Source organism: Vidua macroura, chromosome 5 (assembly GCF_024509145.1).
Source record: "Vidua macroura isolate BioBank_ID:100142 chromosome 5, ASM2450914v1, whole genome shotgun sequence".
NCBI lineage: Eukaryota > Metazoa > Chordata > Aves > Passeriformes > Viduidae > Vidua > Vidua macroura.
Genome location: NC_071575.1, coordinates 52,653,260 through 52,669,460, shown reverse-complemented (window position 1 = coordinate 52,669,460; position 16,201 = coordinate 52,653,260). Strand labels below are relative to the sequence as shown.

At 36.0% G+C, this 16,201-nt stretch overlaps 1 protein-coding gene across 4 annotated transcripts in view; it reads left to right on the top strand.

The window, feature by feature from the left end:
* The first annotated feature begins 11,387 nt into the window (after window positions 1-11,387).
* The window catches only part of POT1 (protection of telomeres 1), a 60,232-nt gene continuing 55,418 nt past the window's right edge, over window positions 11,388-16,201 (top strand). For all 4 annotated transcript variants that reach the window (XM_053977667.1, XM_053977668.1, XM_053977669.1 and 1 more), the window contains exons 1-2: window positions 11,388-11,752; window positions 15,790-15,923. In XM_053977667.1, coding sequence (XP_053833642.1) covers window positions 15,801-15,923 — 123 coding nt within the window. In that variant the 5' untranslated portion in view covers window positions 11,388-11,752; window positions 15,790-15,800. The remainder of the gene's footprint in view (window positions 11,753-15,789; window positions 15,924-16,201) is intronic.

Below are 16,201 nucleotides of genomic sequence, written 5' to 3'. Positions count from 1 at the left end.
TGATATTCAAACTTGCTCAGGGTGCACTCTATCCCTTTGTCCAGGCCAATAACAAAAATGTTTTGGGCAAAAATATATCAACTGATGGTTCATTCCACTCACAAGTGTCCTCCTGCAGGACTTTTCCCTGATGACCACAGCTGGAACAGCCAACAGAAGAATGTGTTTTCTACTCTCTCAGACCAATCTTTGTTTTTCGATACTGTTTTACTGTTCTTCCAGTTAGAAAAGACAATGGCAGTTACTTATTCTTGCTTTCTGAGAATGCTTCTCTTCTTTGTGAAAAATTGTGAACAATTTTCAGTAGTATTTTTAAAAAGTGTAATTAATACTGCACTGATTTAAAGGAAAAGCATTATGTGAGTCTCATGGCCCCGCCCAATAAACTCTGATGTTTCACAATACCTACTGATATCCTTTGGTTTTCATAAGAGCCTTATAAAATTTTAAAATCTACTCTAGGAATATTCCTCTTTATTTATCAATAAAATGAAGTGGCTAATTGTTAGCCTCTATCTTGTTTCAGAGCTCTTTATCATCTTAGTTTATTCCCTAGGGGATATTGTATAGCTTTACAACAAGTTATACATGTCTGGTCAAATAGTAAAATGTTAATTGTATCTTTTATTGGTTTTTATTTTTCTTCTTGTCCTGTTGCTTTGTTACCTTGTTTTCCATTTCAGTTCTTCATAACAACTTTCTCTGATTTTCTATGTAGAAATGCCTATGAGAATAAAATAATTCATATAAGGATTGTTCATGAATTTCCACAAATATCCATTAATCTCTGAAATGTCACTCTATATAGAGTCCACATCAATTCTCAGATCACTACACGCAACACCTGTTGATATCAGAGGAAGCTGTGCTCTGTCATACATTAGCATTTGAAGTGGTACTGGTAGAATTTCCATTTTATCAGTACCACCCGACAAACATTTCTAGAACAATCTGATTCCTGAAATGAATATAAGAATGGAATATTTTTAATATTCTGAGTAGTGTATTACTTTATTTTGCAAGCACATTATGTGGGAAATCACTCTATATTACAGTGGTTATTAAGTTTAGAGTAAGATTATGGTAGCAAATAGACTACCTATCAATCAATGTCTTTCTATTATCTTGCCTAGGAACTTAATGACTGCCATCTCTGAATCTTTTTATCTGTGAGATGTGCCAAACCTCACTGCTCTAAGAAAACTCTGTAGAAAGTCCTTTCCATAGAGGCCAGAGACCCTGGCTAATCTTTTCTTCTTCTGATCCCAAGAATTTAATGAAACTGCTATGGAGAATGACGGATGAGAAAAAAGGCAGAATTAGGTAGCCAGAATTGTGGCATTTTCAAGAGTTTAAGAGATGCACAAAGTAATTATCCTCAATTACTACTGCAATCATTTTTTAATCATTTTTGCCTTTTTTATTTCTGTGATTTATACCATCATTTAATAAAATATACTGGTTGTGAGATATTTTAATCCTCTGAAATTGCAGTTGGCTATTTTTCCAGTGAAGGTAATATTGTACACTCTTTTTTATAATCCTTTTTTTACACCTTGTTCACCACTACTCGTGCTTTTGGACTTTTTCTCCCTCTTGACTTTTTCTCGCAAGTGGACAGTGGCTTCTGTCAGCTCAACAAGAAAATGGACAGATTACTCACTAAGAAATTGGACTGCTGACTGTGGCAAAGCTTAATTTGCTCCTGTGTTAAAACTACCTCTCATCAAGCTGACCTTATTATATTGCTGGCCTTCTCTTGTGCCAGTTGAAAGCACTTACTGTCAGTGGCTGGTGTTCTCCTCAGGACAATGCAGTCTTAGTTCCTTATAAATCTCCTACTTGCTAGAGTAATAAAACTAATAAATAAGAATAAAATTTGCCCATCCTGAAAGAAATTTAGAATTGGATGTCAAGGTTGAAACAAATGTGATCTACATGACTCTTCGTAATGTCTTCCTGGAAGAATGTCCTGTTTTCTTAGAAAACACTATCTTGGACATCTGTTATAAATAATAACATCAATCAATTTATGCAAATAATTTAACCACCTAATTTAAGAAAACACTATTTCTATTAGCAGAAGCTGCAAGCTCCAAATTTGGTATGCTATTGAGTTCCTTCAGGCTTGACTGCTTTCTTAAATATGCAGAAGTCAGTATCAGGAAGCTTTGTCTATATTCAACGTCACAATGCAGCATCCAGCTGCAATTTTTCAAAATAATTAGATGCTTGGTTGAGCACCTAGTCTTAGTCAATTCAGTTGAATGCAGTTGTAATTATGGTATATCAGAAAACGCTGTTTACAATGCTTATGACTTTTTGCTACTATCGAATAAACTTTAAAATCTATTTTTGAAACTTGTTAGCACTTCGTAGATTTTTATATTATCTAAAAAACGACAATTAAATAAATAACATTAAAACACACAAACCACAAAACTGAATGGCATTGTCAATATAAAAAAAGAACAAAGAACTAATGTGTCATGAAAATGGGGCAATGTGCGAACTGAGAATAATACAGCTTTAAGATATGAATAAATTTAAAGTAAGGAAAGGTTTCAAGCCAAATTTTAAAAAATCATAGAAAAATAGAGTTAAAATGACCTTCAGAAGGTATCTTACCTATCTATCCATCTACTCTGAGACAAATCATCTAGGTGAACTAAATATTTTATTAACCCGGCCCAAAAAAAATCCATTCAGTAATGCAGATCTCAGAAAAATTATTCCATGCCTCAACATTAATTTTTTTTGGTCAGAAAGTCTATCCTATTGTCAGATACAAATAATTCACTACAGAATTTAATGGTATTACTTCTTCACCTCTGTACCATGGACACACACACAAAAATCGTCTTTAAAAAAAAAAAAAAAACTTATCTTTTTATATACAAATGAATCCACATTAGAAAAATTTTAGGCTAAAAACCCCAACTCTTTCTCTCCATCTCTGGTGGTCATGTTTCCTAAGCCTTTCTTCATTCACACTGATGGCCTTCAGAATGCCTCCAATGGATCTATAGGGTTTTTTTCTTCAAGCTTTATGATAGAAACATGACACATTACTTCAGCTTATCAGAACTCCTGAACAAGAAGGTTATTTTATGCACATTAAAGGTTATTTGTGCAATTTGATTTTTTTTCTTTTTTTTTAGACCAGAATAACATGTCTGACTTGTCATTCATTCCTTCCTTCTCTAAAGAACTGCCACCTAGCCCATTGTTTATCCTTGTGTATTTACACTGTCATTATTTTTGTTGTAGTATCTTTTTCTTGTCTCTTTTGACTGCATCTTATTTTTTAACCATTTTCTTCAATTCAACAAAATACTTTTGTAGGACAATGAAGAATAAATATTATCAGTATCTGCTATTATAAAGAGTCTTCAATTTACCATACTTCCTCAGTGTGCTATATTTTACAGAGCACAGCAACAAGACCATTGCCAAGGTTGTAAGAACATACCAGCATATTCTCATAACTCTACAGGGCCTGAACATCTGCCCTGAGATTTCTGTGGAAATTGAGCTCATGTAGTACCTCTCAAGAGCTCAGCAGTCTGTTATATAAGGTCTTGACACAGGAAAAATCCTGATTTCCACGAGATTCCATGGGGCTTTAAGTGCCATTGAAGTCCAGAAGACTATGAAACATCATGTACAACACAGCTGCACTCTAAAAAATGTGAGCAGTAGTGGATGAAATCACAAGCACTCTTGAGTTATGATGTTCTGGTTCTAGCCAGGACAGGGTTTATTTTTTGCAGTAGCTAGGAGGGGGCATGGCGGGGACATGTGGTGGTGTATATTCTATACCACCTCATGTCATTGCTGGGGGTAAGGGAAAGGGACACTCTTCTGGGGAGAAGAGGTTACTGCTAGTCAAAAAAAAAACCAAAACCAAAATCAAAACCAAAATCAAAAACAAAAAAAAAAAAGAAAAGAAACAAAAAAAACACAAAACAAGCAAAACAAAAAAAAAAAAACCAAACAAAAAACCAAAACCAAAACCAAAACCAAAACCAAAAAAAAAAAAAAAAACCCAAAAAACAAAACAAAACAAAAAAAACCCAAAAAACAAAAACAAAAACAACAACAAAAAAAAAAAAAAGTGGTAGAGGTAGCCTGCTGATATTGTCTGTTATTGGAGGTTTTTTTTCCTATGTGAATAGTTTCTTTTGTTGTACCCTCTGTCATTAGTATTGTTGCTGTTACTGGTCATTTTCTTGTTCCATTGCTGTTTCCAGTAAATTGTTCTTATGGCAACGCCTTTCGTGTCTCTAATTCTCCTCTCCATCTCACTGCAGAGGAGGGAAAGGGGAAAATGGGGGAATGAGAGAGAGTGGAGCATGGTTTGAGAGTCTTGCTGGGGGCACTGAACTGGGGAGCACCATTCCTAAGCCGCGACATAAAAAAATATTAGAAGTAAAGATGAGTGTGAACTCATCACTAAACTGTTAGATACTAACACGGAGGTCAGTTTTTCTTGTGCTTCCCTCTTTTTCAGTTGCTGAGGGAGATTTTCGTTTCTGTCATGGTCAAAAAACAAATGGCATATTTTGCCTGATTTGAATAGTTTGGCTTTTCCAAATGTAAAATAAGGTTTATGTTTACCATGTTTTGGAAAATGCTGACAAAGAAGCTTTAAAAAGTAATCATCTAGCCCAGGAAAATAAACAGACAAAAATGTTTGGAAGACTGAAGACAAACACCTTCCAAGTTAGCAACATTTTTAAATAAGGTGGTCTGTTATTCCCGGTAGAGCAACTTCTGTTCAGTTTTTCACAGAATGTTGAAGCTGAAAAGGTTAAGAGCATTGGACACCCAATGCTTTAGCTTCAGGGTACTGAATAGCACTTAAGACTCTTTGAGTTAAAACCTGATGTAAAGATCTCTGAGAACACATTCAGAATATCTCAGGATAGAAGGTGAACTAATGTGACTAGATAAAATCATTCTGTTTAAGCCACAGGTTTTTTCCTCCTTTGTTTTAATTTTAATTTTAATTTTAATTTTAATTTTAATTTTAATTTTAATTTTAATTTTAATTTTAATTTTAATTTTAATTTTATTTTCCTTTTATTTTACTGAAAGCCAAATAAATGTGTTATTAAAAATACATTGATGCAAAAATGAATTGAGAATTTAATACAAACAGTGAAAAAACAGGGGAAAAAATTTGGAAAAATCCCACCATAGTCAATGAAGACAGAATTCTCAGAATTGAGCCCTAATAGCTAAAGGATTTTCAAGAAGTGAATAAATGGGTTTTGTGCTTTTGGGGTATTTTATGTATCTCAAAAGGTCCATATTTTAATAAATTATAATTCATTTTATGTATAGAAGTTTTCTCCAGGCTGGAGAACTCAATGATGTCTGGAAAACTGGCACCATCATCACACACATGAAGGCTAAATAACTTAATAGGAATAAGCTTCCCAGTAACATCTCTTCCAAAGTCTCCTTCAGCTTCTTGACATATTTTTTGGTTTCAAAGTAACAGCTCACTACATATTAAATTAACTCTAATTCTAAGTTTCAAAGTAAGCAGCTCACTACATATTAAATTAACTCCAATTCTCATTTTCTCAGTGTATTTTGACTACAAACCTGGTGAGGCAAAGACAGGCTCTTTTGTTCACCACCACATTGTTAAACACAATTATTTCAATTCATTATGGCATCTATAGATTTTCACAGTGAGGAAAGTGATGCCTGTGATAATAACCATAGTTAGACTTTCATTCTTGAAATGGAAGAACTTGAATTTTCCAGGTAAACTGGTTCATGAATTCTATTTAAAGAATATTTTCTAAAGAAAAAAACCCTCAGATTTTAGTACATGTCACAGAAAATAAATTGCTTCAGTTATTGAAAATAACAGAAGAAGAAACACTCTACTTTTTTACAAGTAATACATAAATAGCTTTTATAGAAATAGTTCTGTTTATCTGCCCTCACACAATTGTATCCTTTAATAAACTCTTTCAATGAGTTTTTTGAAAATGTATTCCTGGATTCCTGTCCATTCTTGTCTACAACTGATGCCCACATAACCAAAATTCACATGCAATAAATGGATATACAAACAAATGCTCCAACATTAAAAGATTAATCACTCCAGTGATGCCACTTTGTTTTTATTTACCTTGTAGTTATAAATGTTCTGCTTTTCTCAAAAAATATCTTAATACATCTCTGGTTTTATTTCTGTGTTTCCAACAAATGAAAAAATCCAGTGCTTCTGAAATGTAGGGGTTTCTTTTTCTTATCTTACTCCTGGGATAAGCATCACATTAACACATCAACTCTTTGGGAAATTATATAAATCAGATTTTTTTTTTTTTGCAGAAGCCTTCTTAGTGTAAGCTTATAGCCATCAATGAAAGAAGCACAAACCTCTATAGCTATTTAGACAGCTGAAGTTTTAGAATAAAGAACAGTATTTCACCATTCTTAGAGCTAGTGAATATTTCAACTGAAATACAGAAAAACTACTATGCAAAGAGATAATAAATTTCCATTGTTGGTTTCTACGGAAGGCTTTTGGGTAGATGCCTTATTAGAAAATAAAATCCTATTGCTAAGAAAATTAGCTAAGAACACAACCACAGAGCAAACATATTTAATGAGTGTATTAAATTTAGAAAAGAAAAATGTCTCATTTTAAACAAAGAAGCACACTTAATACCTGAAAACAAAAATCTAATCTGCAGTATCTGTGATGAGTCAACAAATAGGAAACCTTTGGCACAAGAATCCTTTGCAAGAGACTCCATGTATCACATATCATCTTCTTTTACAAGCAAACTTGGAGATTTCCAGATACACTTTAGACTTGCTGAACTGCAGAATTACCACAAGCAGATGTGACTCCAGGATCACATTAGTAGAGACTTTATTAATTTCCTTGCCTACATTCATCCTCTCCCATTTCTTTTTCCTTGTCTCCTAGATAGAGAAGAAAATTGTCTCCTGCTCAAAATTAATCTTTCTTCACCCAATACTCCATTAGTGAGTTATTTAAAGCTGTCTTCTTCTGATCAGGGAGCCAGTCATGAATCTGCTCATTGAGCTACTGAAATATTAGTCTGTGTAAGTATTCTGTGCTATCATACAACTTATACAAATCATAACCTATACAATTTGGTCTAATAAAAGATTTTTCCTACTCTGCAATCCTTGCTTCTTAAATTATCATAACATACCCATTAAATACTTATAAACATATTTATTTTTACACCCACATAAGTTATACCCATTTAAGTGAGCTTCAATCACACAGAACACTAATATAAGACAAACAGCAAAGAATTACTTTTTTTAGTACTTCATATATACTTACTTCAAACTACTCTAATTATGGCTCTGCATTTCAGATTTCCCAGCAGTTACAACAAATCAAGAATCTGACTGTTCTTGCCAGAAGGAAAATCCTTTAAGCAAAGTACTTTGTAATGAGAAGCATGCTATAGTAATATGATTTCTTATTGAGTGACTACACATTAACTATTTCCATAAAGATGCAATTAATCAAAATTAATCCCTGGAAATCATATAGAATTTTTTAAACATTTATACTGTAATAATAATTTATGTAATTTTAATAAATCTGGATTTTTGACTTCTCTTAGCCTATCAATTCTAGCATGCAACATGTAATTTCAGATGTACTGCAAAGGATCTCTGGCTGAATTTGGCTGGTATCCATAAAAGTTCAACTGAAAATCAAGTGCCATCATCAAAGCAAAGCAAAGTTAAAGAAGTAGAAAGGGCTGCATTTAGTCTGTGAAATGTCTCATGCTGAACTTGGAAAACATTATACCAAGGCAGCTGCTAATGAAAATAGCCTGTATTCCTATAGGACAATTCTTTTGCCACTCTTTACTAAGATATCCAAGGAAAATAAGATTGAAGAGATAGAATTTTCAATATTGCTTAAGGACCTGACTGACACTGCAATGTGTGTTTGGAAAGACATAATTGAAAAATTTGCCCAGTTTTTTGGGTGTGTTTTTTTTTGTTGTTGGTTTTTTTTTGTTGTTGTTTTTTGTTTTGTTTTGTTTTTTTGTGGTTGTTTTTTTTTTTTCCTAGGGTTTTTGGGGTTGTTTTTTTTTTTGTTCTTTAAAAAAAATGAATTCAAGGTTAGTTTCTAAAACCCTTATCTAGTTCTTGCCTCATTAAGAGAACAGTCTTCAGAAGCGCCTAAGACTAGGTATTGATTTAATGTATAAGGCTCCTATTCCTGGAAGCTTTGATTCAATGTCTTATGTTACATACAATTTTGATGCACAGGGGGACCTTGTGGTCTTCCTCAAGTGAATGGAAAGTTTTTATTATTTTCAGAGAGCTTAGAACTTCAGTTGCATTTGGGGATTTCCAAGGATTCCTAAACTGGTTAAGAGCATGTGTAACTTCCATGTGGACCCTGCACCAAAACATGGGTTCAAGAAATAATGCTACCCTCTTATTTATTTATGGACTTTTGTTTTGTACCGTAAGCAGTTTATTAAAAGCCACAAAGCAAACCAACATTAAGATCAGAATTATGGTTTTGGTGATTTTTTTTTCCTCTGCAGAGGTACTATTTTCTATTGTGATACATGTAAATTGCAGCACATTTCAAGATTACTGCAAGTAGTATGAAAATACACACACTTGTGTACAATACAATGGAACACCAAAAAACACCTTCTGATGTAATTCATCTAACTTCTCATAAAATGTCTTGAATTAAAACTAGTAACTGAAGAAGAGGAAGGTAACTACCACAAAATGCAAGGTTAAAATTAAAGAAAAACAGACTTCAGACTAAATTTTTGGCAGACCCAATTGTTTTTTTGACACATAAAACTAGGGTATTCTTTCATCAAACTAAAATTTTCAAACTAAACCAGCTTTTTCTCAGTTTTTCTCTTTTGATTATATACAAGACATAAAATACTCAAATTCTTCTAGGTTTAAGATTACTTATAGAATTAATTTAATAGTAAATTTAGAAAAAGTAACTGGAAAGAACCAGCAAAAGAGGAGAGAAGTAAGACCAGAAGATCGAGTAGCCATTTAAATTACTCTAGAGTGCAACTTGATGTTTCCAAATTATTTTAATTTAATTCACCTATAAGCTTTCCATGATTTCACTTCACCATAATTTTAATTGCTAAAGAGAACTTTCACAGACATGAGAAAAAGAAACCTAACAAAAAAGAGAAATGTACCAGTGGATTAAAGCACAATTTCCTCACCATAGTCTTTCAAATTATCTATTTTTTTACTGAATTACACAAGGCTCTAAAAATGTTTAATTCCTGAATGTATCCTTTGCCACTTGATCAACTTTTTATTTGCTGATGACTTTTACTTGTTGTTTTCTATATTGAAAACTATTGTTTTCAAAATGTAGATTTAAAAATAGAGGTCATAAAAGAAGACAGACAATATTCCACCAGAAATGCTTGCTTGACAGATTTTAATAGCCTAGAGGTAAGTTTGATTTCTCCAAATCTTTTGATGGAAACAAAGGATGTGGGCTAGTCACACTCATCTTCTCAGCCTATCTGCTATAGCTGGCTCTTCAAATGGCAGATCATTAGTCCTCCGTGTAACCAGCTGTGCTTAAATTCCCAGCTCTGACTTAGCTCTCACTCTGGGATACTTTTATCATGCCTGTATAACAAGGTCTTAACAATATTTTTGTTCATAATCAAGCATGGTACTTCAATACCCAATGGAAGGCACAGGATTAAAATTTGTTGAGAACTGTGATGATCAAAGAAAAAAAGCCTGTTCCAGAAAAGGTTGTCAATGGTGAAAATGAGTACAAAACATAGATGTCCCTCCAGAGGCTTCCTGAATATGGATGGATCCAAGTTCCATTTTTTGAATTAGATTTGAATTCTAAGTGTAACTTTAAAACACTCCAGAGAAATAACTAAAAGAGTTCCAAAACAGGAGGAGGGTTGTGAAGGAAATGATTTGAAGGTAGAGAAAGGAGAAAATTGTTTCCAGTGGGACTTCTTAAAAATCACTAAGTGATGAGAAACAAGAAAAAGAAAGCTGTCCCTGATATTCAGGATGCAGAGATAGGAAAGGAAAGAGAGAGAGCACAGACTGGCAGCAGACGTGTCTCTGAGGTACTGGAGACAGAAAGCTGAAATCTCTAAAGGAAGAAGCGTCACTGTTGCAATGCTGAGCCACGACTGCTGTAATTTTGAATTGGCAAGGGCCGCAAATGGGATCTTGGCATGTGTCAGTGGGATCTTGGCATGTGTCAGTGGGATCTTGGCATGTGTCAACTTGCAGCATCCAAACACCAGCAATCCTCAGGGACCCCGTGTCGCTGTCAACGATGAATACTGGTTTCCAAAGCCGTTTAAACATCAGACGCCAGCAAGCAGCAGGGTGTTCTTTTCCCCCGGATTTTTTAACCTTCTGCAGGTGACAGCTTTTAAGTTCGCCTGAACACGGCCGTGGCATCCACGTTTCACGGGCTAGCCCACATCGGTCCAGCGGCTGCCGGCACTGAACCTCCCGTTCCAGGGGGCTGGGAGCGGAGCGGAGGCTGGGGAGCCGCCGGCGGGGCCGGGAGGGGCTGCAGCGGCCCGGGGGACACCGGGGCCACAGGGACACGGAGACAGCCCAGCCACGGCCAGCCCGCGCTCTGCCGGCACCGCTCTTCCCTCACCCGCCCGCACCGCCCCTGCCCCTGCCCCGCGCCTCCTCCTGGAAAGGAATGTGACTACCGTTCAGAAACAAAACCCGTTCAAATTAAAAATTAAAGAAAAACAGGCTTCAGGCTAGATTTCTGACACACCAATTGTTTTGTTGACACATAAAACTGGGGTATTCTTTTCTCAAAATTCTGCGCTTTTTTTTCCTCTTTTGGACAGGGCGTAAGAACCTCCAATTCTTCTAGGCTTAAGACTACTTTATCTAAGAATCTAATAGTAAATTTTATGAAAAAGTAACTGGAAAAAGAAACAGCAAAAAAGGAGAGAAGAGGAGAAGACCGTTTAAATTAATCTGCAGTGCAAATTGATGTTCCCAAATAATTTTAATTCACCTATAATGTATAAGCTTTCCATGATTTCGCTTCACCGTAGTTTTAACTGCTAAATAGATCTTTTACAGACATGAAAAAAAACAGAACCAGAAGAGAAAACAGAAGAGCATCCGCGGGCTCCAGCCCGTCCCTGCTCCCATCCCCAGCCCTGTCCCCGTCCCCGTTCATGCAGGACGGGTGTGCCCAGCGCCGCCGGTGCGCATGCGCGCGTCGCCCGAACATGCGCAGTGCGCGGCCGGAGCGGGGGTCGGGCGGAAGTGGCGCAGGCGGCGGCGAGGTGGGACAGGGACAGGGACGAACGGGGTTAGCAGCGCACGGGACCGGCGGGCCTCTGGGCCCGGCTTTGCTTCCCTCCGGCCCGCAGATATCCTGCACACGGGCTCTGCTCCAGGAACTGAGTCCCCGCGCAGTGCTCCACGGCTTTGGAAGTTTCTTTCCGGGCACTGAGTAAACCGAAAGGGGAGTTTAGTTGATAGTTATGTTGATGGTCTTGGCTCTAAAGGTCTCGGCTTCTTGTAACTGGTGGATTGGCTTTCTGAAGCGATTAGTTCATATCGTGTGAAGTGTGAGATCTGCAGAGTAGCCTGCTCCTCCTGAGGCCGCTACTTTGCACTGGATTGCTGCTTTCTAGAGCTGAAGTACTGATGAGATAATAATGGCTGTGTAAGAATCCCTTTTCCACAGGTAATGCTTGATTGTAGTCTCTTTTGCAGTAAAAGTAAAGTAAATTAAAAGTAAATTTTAATCTGAAATAAAGGAAATTCTGTTTGCTTAAGAAACCTAGTTGTATTCTAAGGAAACTAAGTATCACCTTGTTCTTAAGAGTAAGAACAGCCGAGGACATACTTCCCCAAAAAAGATAAGGGCTCTTCATCAAGAGCAAGCTGAAGCCTTGCAGCTAAGGGAGTAAGGTGTGTCACACTGCTGACTTGATTCCTCCTCCTATTTTAGTTAATCCGATGTGATGTTTTCACTTCTTGAGAATTCTCAAGGAACTAATATATTAGAAAATTAGACTTCTGAAAAAAATCCAGACAGACTACACACTTTGTTCACTGATGGTCTTCTTGATTTCATTAAGACTGCTGTATGACAAAAGCTTTGTCTTGTGATGGCAGATTGGGTTTGTGGTAGTTCTGTACTGTCTATTCTGTTCAAGCCGCAGATGTTCATTTTTACGACAAAGTATTGCATAAAATATAGTAGGAATGTATGGCTGGTCTACACAGGTGTGTGCTTTTATAATGGAGCATGACTTACTTCATAATCATTTCGATTTTTGCACAATTAGCCCAAATATTGCACTCAGTAGTATTTGTGTTCACAGGGGCTTCAGGTATCTACCACTGTGACCACATCAATAAGATGCTGATGCTCTTGGCTATTCCTTCATTCTTCATGAGACTTTGATGAGGTTTCCTTCAGAAGTCCACATAGTCACGTGTTTTATTCTCTTCTGTTTCCCAAAATGACATTATTCTCTTAATGTAATTTTTGTGTGTGACTGAAGTATTCTTGGTAGTAGGGAAAGGACTCAATTTTCTAGTGAGTAGGCAGAATGTCAAGGATAGAGCAGAGCAGCACATAAGAGTTAAGACCATAGCCATCGTCAGTGTTATATTTTACTTGAGTGTTGCATATCGCATTCTCTCTGGCGGTGTTAAATTGTAGATTACATCCTATATACAGTATATAGTCTACTTTAAACAGTCTACATCCTCTCATATAATTCTTTGTTAAAGTTGTGAAGCTCTTTGTTTGCTCACTCTCCAAATTTTTGTCACTTTAATTACTGGAAGGCAAAAGGTATTTGTAGTTCACAGTCTTCTTTCTGCTCTGCGTATGTGTTGTATCTCACTCCTCTTCAAGGAGTGTCCCATGCTGCTGTCTGCCTTTCTTGCAGTCTCTGTTGGTTTTGTTTGGGGATTTTTTTCAATATCCGTTGTAGCATCCCATGAACCCAACCTGCTTTTCTACAGGAGAGGTTTGTTGGGAGCAGATATTAGGCAGCAGCACCCACAATCCATCTCCCGCATTTTCCATCCATCCTTCTGTATAGCTCTGTTGACACCACTTTCGAGCTTCTTAGGCTCAAGTTGGAATGATTCCTGTCAGCGTTAGTCAGGCTTTTGAGAGCAACAAAGGTACTTGACAGCCTTACTTACTTGCACTTAGTTGCTCTCCAGGAGAGTTGGGAACAGCAAGGACAGCACTAACAATATCTTCATGTGGATTTTGAAAGCCAACGCTCTTATCAGTTTGTTTTGGAAATTTACTTTTATAACTCTTAGAACTGGATATTCATATCTTTGGTTTTTAATTGCTGGGAACAAGAATCTGAAAGCTTCAGAGATTAGCAGTTAGAACACATGACATTAGTTTTATATATATAGGAGTTTAAGATCTGTAAAAACATCCCACTTGTTTTCTGCTGGAATGTTATTTACAATGCTATGTGTTGTTAAGACATCTTCATGGGAAAATAAAAAAACCAAACAGAAAAATCTATTTTTAATTGCCCAAGTAGTGTAACAGAGAGATACAGGATAAAAAAAAATAGTTAATCTGTTATGTTGTATGTCTCCCTGGCTCATTATACAATTGCTGGGTGAAGATCAATATTGCTGATTAACTTTGAAGTTGATTCTTTCTAGGTGGAATAGATCAGCTTCTTAGTCTGCTAGAATAAAGTGGGAAGTAGATGCTTTGAACTGAAAGGCTGTGTAAATCTTCCAGTTGCCAATTTTGCTGGAGACTTGAAATCCTAAGCTAATGACAGTGCTGTCATGGTGTGTGTTTGAAAACATATAGATAAAGGCATTTTTAGCCTCATTTAGTATCATCTTACAGAAACTCTAACTTTTAATACCTCACTAGTCAAAAGCAGGAACAGCATCTGCACCTTTGTAGCAGGCTTTTACTTCTGCTTCAGCTCAAGCAGAAATTGAAACCTGTCTGGTACTGCACCTCCCAGCTCTGTGCTGTCATAGGTTGACCCTGGCTGGAAGCCCCATTTTCTGGACATAGCTCCACTCCAATTTCTCTACCAGTTTCTCCCCCTGAGCAGTGCGGGGGACAGAGAATGGGGTTTGTGGTCAGTTCATAATGCTTCGTTTCTGCCTCCTTCCTTCTCATGTAAATTGGAAGCTAGGAAAAAACAAAAATTACTCCTGCTATATGTGCCATTGCAGCTGAGACATCCTCATACCAAAGTATTTTATTGATATGTCATGAGTGACTGTGACTTCTTGCTTATATCTGTTAGACAAGAGTAACAGCATTGGGGAGTTTCCTAGAAAATGGGAAAGGAGAAAGAAGGGTTGCTCACAACAAGAGAAATGAGTTATTAGTGAAGTCTGATATCTTTGGATACTAGAGTAACAATAAGGTGGAATTTTGATTTTTCTGAAGAATAAGTTACTGTTTAAAAGAATGTGTCTAATTTTGCTCTCTGCACCTGTATGTGTTGACTTATGTTTGTAGCTTATGAATCACTGGTCTTTCCATTTTGCAATGGTTTCCCAATTCCGTTTAATTATAACTGAATATTTTGTTGGAATTCAGTCTGCATTGCACTGCAAAAACTCTTTTGAACTGTAACTGAAATGTAGTTTAAGCTTTTAAGTTTTTAATTTTTTACCAAGGTTTTTTTTGTCCATTCAAAACTATAGGAAATACTTTCTTTCCTGTTCTTTACTATCATGTGAAAATTGCTAAAACTGTTTGAAATTAGGGCTGTGGCTATAATAATGCCATTTAGATTTTCAGAAAACAGAATTAGTTTTTTGCTTATTTTATTGAAACGTACTGCAAACAGAAGATTGATAATGTTGTGGCTTTTTTTAGATACCCACTTGAAATAAAAATTATACTGCAAAGACAAAGATAGCCCCAGAAGAAATGAGATGACAATGTAATGAGAAAATACAGCAATAGCTCCTTATTGCTAGATCACTTTTTTCTATTTCTCTTATGTGTAACTTCACTGCAATAGACTACTCTTCCTCTCCCCTATTCTCATCAATATAACACTGTCACTGGTAATTTATTTCATTGACTTTTGTTACAGTGAGGGCAGACCATAGATGACACAGTCATACATTTCTTACCTTGTTCCAAGTGCCTTCCATGCTTAGCATCTGTAGATACTCATCTTATTTTTTTTATTATTTTTTCTTTACTTGATTCCTTGATGAAGAATTTTCAATCTGTACAGAAGCATCTGTTGTTCATTTTAAGTTAAAATGAAAAATGTTTTAATTTCTTGCAGTCAAATTTTCTTATAGGGAAAAAACTGAATATGGGCTGTTTGTCCATGACCTTGTCTTGACTTTGAGTCATTCAAAGTCTTTGTGTGATTTTTATCTGTATTTCTGTACATAAAATATTAACACTGGTTACATTACTCTTTGCATTTATATGTATTTCTATTTATTTATTTGTAAAGAAATATTTTATTGCCATTTATGGTGTTTTTGAATGTTTGAAAAATCGAGTAATTTGGGTGGTTGTCTATTGCCAAGGAAATATTACTTTCTTCTTGCTGTGTGTGGTACTAAGAGATGAGGCTAGTCCCTCTGAAAATTCTTAGTTTTAAAAAATTAAGCTATCTTGTTGTGAAATAAGTAAATATTCCCCTTCTGAGTAAAATGCAACTTCTAGTAACTCTTAATTTGAACAAAATGAGGAGCTTCAGGACTCTTTTCATGATTTTTGTTTAGATAAAGCAGCTATGCCTGTTCAATTGCTGAAGATCATTGAAGGACAATCTGAGGCTCCACTACCAAGCCATTTGCAGAAGGAGAATTTAAAACATTTGCAAGAAGGGCGTGATCATACCAACAAATACATTCAGGTAAACTGACCAGTAAAAAAAAAATTGTTTTGCTTTGAAATAGCTCCTATTGCATTAGCAAGGCACTTTCATATTCCATCTCACTTGGTGACTTTCTGCAACTGTGTGTCTTTGTGTTCATCTGTTACATATTTTTAAGCAGTGAAAAATTATGACCTTCTTGAACTTCATTGCATGTTGCTATTACCTTCATTGATTCACAGTCCTATCCCTTTCTCTTATGTTATCAGACTAAAATTTTGTAGGGGTTTGTCTTTCCAGAGTTTATAAGCTGTGGA